At 38.4% G+C, this 6107-nt stretch overlaps 1 protein-coding gene across 1 annotated transcript; it reads right to left on the bottom strand.

The window, feature by feature from the left end:
• Positions 1–717: 717 nt before the first annotated feature.
• Positions 718–5357, bottom strand: LOC104601121 (NADPH-dependent aldo-keto reductase, chloroplastic-like). The gene is made up of 7 exons (XM_010264331.3): positions 4983–5357; positions 3631–3681; positions 3278–3354; positions 3091–3178; positions 1608–1883; positions 1259–1507; positions 718–1090 (listed from the first exon to the last, which is right to left on the bottom strand). The coding sequence occupies exons 1-7, from the start codon at positions 5100–5102 to the stop codon at positions 1004–1006; spliced, it is 948 nt and encodes a 315-aa protein (XP_010262633.1). The 5' UTR covers positions 5103–5357; the 3' UTR covers positions 718–1003.
• Between the last annotated feature and the right edge of the window lie 750 nt (positions 5358–6107).

Raw genomic sequence — 6107 nt, 5'->3', positions numbered from 1 at the left:
GGTCCAGTTACCAGGTCAAACAGTCGGCCTGTTTTGATAAAAAAATAAAACAGTCAAAACCGTTTAAACGATTAACTGCCCGGATCAATAGTTTGCTGACCAAAATCAACAATTTTTATAAAAAATCTGATTATGAAGAGAACCAAAACCAATCACCTAACCGGTTCCCAATTTTTCCGGTCCAACCGTCTGATCAGTCCAGTTTTGAAAACCATGGCTAAAAGTGATCCTTAATGCCCTACTTGATTAGTTGCTAAGAAAGGCCCCAAGTTGGTTTTTTTTCGGGTGGGTGGGTGGGGGCAGGAGGGTGATCACCTGCCAATGAAACTTGCGCACATCTCATACATGAAAGGTCCCACTTATACCGCACATCTGGACTCCGGACTGTGTGTAGACGTGAACAGAGTTCGTGTGGCAGGAGACCCCGACTATCATTGATGCAGGCAGGATTCGCTACAACCAGCGAGAGACCTTACAACATAGTAGAACCATTTGTTTACAAAAAGAGGGTAACTCAGCCAAATGACCTACTGATCCATCTGGTTGAACTATTTAACCTGGTCATTAAGTTACAGTTTAGAGTCTTTAGACGTTAAAACCTTTTTTTAGTTGTTGTAGATAACAATAATCCTCCTCATCTTATTTCTATTTGTTTTGCTGATTGTTGGAGACGTGCTACCCCGTCTGGTGTAGCTCCTCTTGAAAAAAAAAATCAAAGACCTAAAACCTTCCAAGCACTTGAAAAGAAGCAAATTCTACAGTATCATGCATATAAAATAAGAGACCTAACCACCAGAGTCAGAGACCTAAAAGGCTAAAACCGTTGACCACTTCAAAATAAGAAAATTGTATCAACTGATCATATTCTATTTACCATCTAAAAATCCTATCGCTCAGTCTGAATTTGAACATAGAAATTTAGTTTTACTAATCAAAGAGAACATCTGATGGGTTTCATCTCCGATAAAGATGTAGATTAAGATTCATCCATGAAATGAAATTCTTAGATCTCGCCATCCCATAATTCCTCGACGGTTTTATAATGGCTCAGAGTCTCATGAACAAAGAAACTTCCTGTAATCAACCTTGCCTGCACAATTAGAAATCAATCGATAAGTACGAGAATATTGACTTGAAGCTCCTACAAACTTACAGAGAGATCATTGTAACACAAAATACAAAATAAATACTTCAGCAGTTGCAGCAGCACAACATGACACAAGTTTATTGCTGGCAAAATGAAAACGAATCTACTTACCTGCTCAAATTCAGAGAACTTGACAAATAAATCTTCTGGTATAGACCAGTCAAAAACATCCAAATTCTCCTTAATCCTCTTTTCATTGGTGCTTTTAGGAAGCACACTGTGACCCATTTGAAGTCCCCACCGAAGAGCCACCTGTGCAGGAGTCTTGCCAAGCTTCTCTGCTATCATGTTCAGAATAGGATGCTCAAGGACATCAGTCTTTACCCCCGCTGTGCCTCGAGAACCCAATGGTGAATACCCCTGAAAGAGAATTGATCAAACAATTAATAAACATAAAGAACGTCAACCACATATATTTTCCTTCCTACAAAATTTAAGTTACTTATATTTCCATACTCACAGATAGGTGAATTCCCTTGGATTTACAGAATGAATGTAGCTTGTTCTGTTGCCATATAGGATGGCATTCCACCTGATTGACAGAAGGAGGAATGCGTGCTATGTTCAACAAATCCCCCAACTTTTTTGAAGAGAAATTACTCACACCAATAGCACGAGCTTTTCTAGAATCATAGAGTGCTTCCATTGCTCTCCATGTGTTGGGAATGTCAGGTTCTATAACGTTCTCCACATTAAAGCCAATTGACCCCTTTTTCATGCGGACTGGCCAATGGATCTTCAAGAATTTAACGACCCTACTTAGTGAAAGCATAACAACAATAATACTAGATATATCATATATGTGACTTTGACAGCACTCAATAGTACAAGTTATCAGCAAGAAAGATGGCATCAATCATCAAGAATTTAGCCAATGAATCTGAAAATATGACAACTTTTAGGCAATACCAGATCTCAATGGAGACAGAAAAGAATGCACTGACTTGATTCAAAAGCAGGGCATATATTTACATTTATTCAAAAGGATCTCAGTGCCTAGAATTATTCATGAATTCTTTTAAAAGCAATACTAATTATCCAGTCCATCCCTCCCAAGACCATAGATAGCTGGGACCAACACTGGGTAAATAGCCTTTTTTATACAAGTGACTGAGTGAGAAACTCCCAAGTTGCAGATTTCCCAGCATTGTCAAAGTCATAAGCCAAGTCATAATGCATTTTTTGAAACTCCTTAGACACGGGACATAATGTCACAGAAACTTAAGAGTGAGATACCAACTGATGGTGGCTCGGTAGTTAAGTCCTCTGGCTGGTTGTAGTCAAGACTTGGGATCAAAGCCTGCTGCCACCAGGGTTGGAAGGTTATGGGATTTGGGGACAGGCTACCCCCATTGTGTTGGCCCATGAAGCAAAGGAAAAAAAAAAGGTGCCCACCATTATTTAATGTACTCATTAACAACAATTGTTTCATTTATGAACAACTATATATATGAAACAGTTCATAGTCATGGATTTTTGGGACCTCTCACACCTTTTCTTGACAAAAAAACAACATTCTGAGGGCCTACAACACTCTAAACTGGGTTACTAATGCGGAAAATATCTAAACCCTTGAATTTAGACACTTAAAATATATAGATAAAACATTCCTAGATGCTGGTGCAAATCAGCAAGTTACCATCTCCATTAGCCTTATGTTATTGGGCATCTTATAACAACTCTATCCAATACAAAGAAAGACACAAGGAACAATCAATTTTGAACACTTACACCTAACTTTTATAGTTGAAACAGTGCAGATGTGAAACACTACCATTTCCCTAAGATTTGTCCTAATTAAGGTCTTAGAGAAGCTTTATAGTACAAAGTCCAAAACATAAATTAAAAGGTCTTACAGCATAACACATGCACCATTTTAAACATTAAAATAACTCTGCATAAAAGAGTAAAGGAGCTTTTACATTTGAATAGGAACCACTTACAAGATACAAATCAACATAGTCAAGCTGCAAATCCTGCAAAGTTCTATCTAATGCTTTTAGGACATCTTCTGGTGCATGATCAGTACACCTGCAAATTAATCCATTTCAAATAGCAAAAGTAAAGAAATCTTATGTCTCGGTAAGTAAGTGATAAAATATTGAACAAGGTTGTAACATGAAAACAAACCAGAGTTTGGAGGTAATCCACAAATCTTCACGCTTCACTATACCATCTTTGAAAAGCTTCGTCAAGACCAAACCGATCTACAAAGGCCAGAAGGCAATAATTTTGTTATTTAGATTCTATTTGGATATTATTTACCAGATGATGCTAAATGAAATATTCTCGTGGTACTTATTTTCTTGATAGATAATATTCTCATGGTGGTTCAAGTGATCTTTTATATGAATTTCATTATCTATGAACCCTATGATATTTGTCTTCTTAAAAAGAAATTCTAATGATCACACTTCAAGTGCAAGTATCGTTCAAGATCATTAACCCCCACTTGATAATAAAGCAGTATGCACTGTAATTACCTCTTTCTCATTTCCATAAATCTGAGCACAATCAATATGTCCATAGCCAGCCTGCATTGGCAAAAATAAATAAATAAAATAAAGCAATTAAATATCCATCATTAATTATCGAGTATGAACCACATGAGTAAAAATTACTACCGGAAAACTTAAGCATGTAGTTTGAGTCTGCAGAGGCTAATCTATCTATCTACCTATATAAGAAAGACACTGAAAATAGAAGCCTCTACATCAATGAAATAGAACACTTGAAAAATGTAAGTGTTAGAGAAAAACCATGTCAGCAGAATCTGTTTGTTAAATTGACAAGGTTGCACATTTTAAGAATATAGTTTTCCTTTGAAACAATGTATTTCATGACTAATTTATATTCACAATGGTATATCCTGTAAGAAGCAATCATCATAATTTCATTTCATTTTTTTGATCAGCAATCTATCATAATTTTATCACCAACATGTGTTTATGCATCTATTAAAAAGAAATAAGAAAAAAAAAAGGAAAACAGAGCATCACATAAAGAGTAGGTGTTTGAATTTTGATGAGATCAAATATTTAGATTTTATGAGGGCATCTTTCTCAACTAGTACTTACAATTTGACTTGGGGTCAGGCTTGGGTTTGCAAGTCAGTCTTAGGCATGACTATTGGGTCACATACAAAACTTTTTCTTTTTTTTTTTTTTGAGGGGGGGGAGGGTAGAAGACAACTTTCATTGAAAGAATACAGAGGAGAGGGCAGCATCCAACCAAAGAACTTAAACCAAAAAAACCAAACACCACCAAAAAACTAAGGCTCAGTTTGGAAGCACTACAAATGCAAATATGTACAGCGTAAATACATACAAAATAATACAAAATATAAGGTTTTGCACTCTACATATTTGCATTTGTACTCCTTCTAAACTCAGCCTAGGTAAAAAGTAAAAACACAACAGCAAATCACGAACTGCAACACCATAGCAGTCAAAAATTAATCTGTCCAGAAGCCAACCGGGGCATGAATCAGTGAAGAATCCTTCTTGACCAAGCCTCTCTTGGCAGCTTGATAAGCAACCGAAGAAACCAAACCAGTGGAACAGTTACAACATACAACCAACTATATTGGGACATACTAAAAAACCCAAAACGACAAGCATTAAAAAAAATGCTTCGGGAGGGATAGGTCACGGATCGAAAAGAGTATAAAAATCAAAGACAAAAATAAAGCCAGGGAAACAGTTACAACAAGGAAATTCTGCGTTCTCTCTACGAAGAAAATCCAACCCCCTTACACAGAGTCAGGCATCAATGACAAAAGCGCGGCAGTAATTCTAAATGTAGAAAAGATAGCGATGAACCGAATTAGAAATACCTTGATAGCAGCAGCGACGGCATCTCCAACGAGTCCTGGCTCAGCCTGCCACGTTCCTAAGCCTAGCGAAGGGATTTTGGCTCCAGTATTCAACTCAAAGTATCGAATTTCAGTCACCATCCTCAATCACTTCAAATCAAACTTCCAAGAGAAGAACAAAAAACCAGAGACGAATCTTTGCTCCCCGACTTGTATGGGTTTCAGCCTTGCAGCAGGTAAATGTCAGCATGTGAAACGGGAAACCACCGTCTTAAACGTGAGTACAGACACAGAAAAATCAGCTACTCCCGACCGGGTAGTGCTCAGCTAAAACCGAGAATCACGGCCCTCGATGTATTAATGTGGATGTGATTTCACGGTTTTAGCGCAGCGCCACTTCAAGTGGAGTAGCTGATTTGAATTCGTAGAGTTCAATACGTGTTAGACTTGGGCCACTTGGCGAAGGAAGGAGAGTCGGCTGTCAAATATGGAAGAGCCTCACTGTGGTCACGACTCACGAGGAGCACGATATATTATCACCTGTAAGCGCATAGAGGATAACTGTTTTGTGAGGCATAATAAAGCGTTAATTTTAGATACTGAAACTCATGATCAACGTTAAAATGGAATGATTTGCTGTCATATGATAAGATAATTGTGAGGTGGATTACGAGGGCTTATATCCGTGGTGGAATCTGCTCTTCACAAATGGGCGCCTCACACACATCCACCGTGCATTGGGAATTACGTGTAAGGCGTCAGTGAGGCGCGAAGAGCAGATCCGGTTTCCTTATATCCTACCAAACTGACACATTTATTACTAGTTACGAGAAGTGAAGTGGAGATCCCGAGAAAGACTGGCGCGACGACTGTCGAGGGCGTTAATCTGATTCTATTTATTGCACTCCGGATCGGGAGCCGTTGGATTGGGATAATAAGAGTTAGGTCCTCTTTGACGAAGCCACGACATGGAGGTCTTTAAGTAGGTAGGTGTTTGGCATCGATGCCGTTGCTTCATAGCCATTTTACGAGAAAACGGTGCTGTATGATGGAATGTGGATCTGTTCTCACACCGACGTAAGAGCCCCATCTTAGAACGAGACCGGATCTGCTCCTCACGTTGGGCGCCTCATACGCATATTCTAT

The sequence above is a fragment of the Nelumbo nucifera genome, chromosome 2 (genome assembly GCF_055504915.1).
Source record: "Nelumbo nucifera cultivar China Antique chromosome 2, China Antique-T2T, whole genome shotgun sequence".
NCBI lineage: Eukaryota > Viridiplantae > Streptophyta > Magnoliopsida > Proteales > Nelumbonaceae > Nelumbo > Nelumbo nucifera.
Note: the sequence above shows the minus strand (reverse complement) of the source record. Positions and strands in the feature narration are given on the sequence as shown.

What these genes read in the sequence shown, in the direction of transcription:
- LOC104601121 (XM_010264331.3), bottom strand. Translation starts at nt 5,102, where the DNA reads ATGGTGACTGAAATTCGATACTTTGAGTTGAATACTGGAGCCAAAATC. An exon ending in TTTATGGAAATGAGAAAGAG is followed by an intron (nt 3,355 to 3,630) that starts GTAATTACAGTG and finishes TGGCCTTTGTAG; the next exon opens with ATCGGTTTGGTCTTGACGAA. An exon ending in CCAAGGGAATTCACCTATCT is followed by an intron (nt 1,508 to 1,607) that starts GTGAGTATGGAA and finishes ATTCTCTTTCAG; the next exon opens with GGGTATTCACCATTGGGTTC.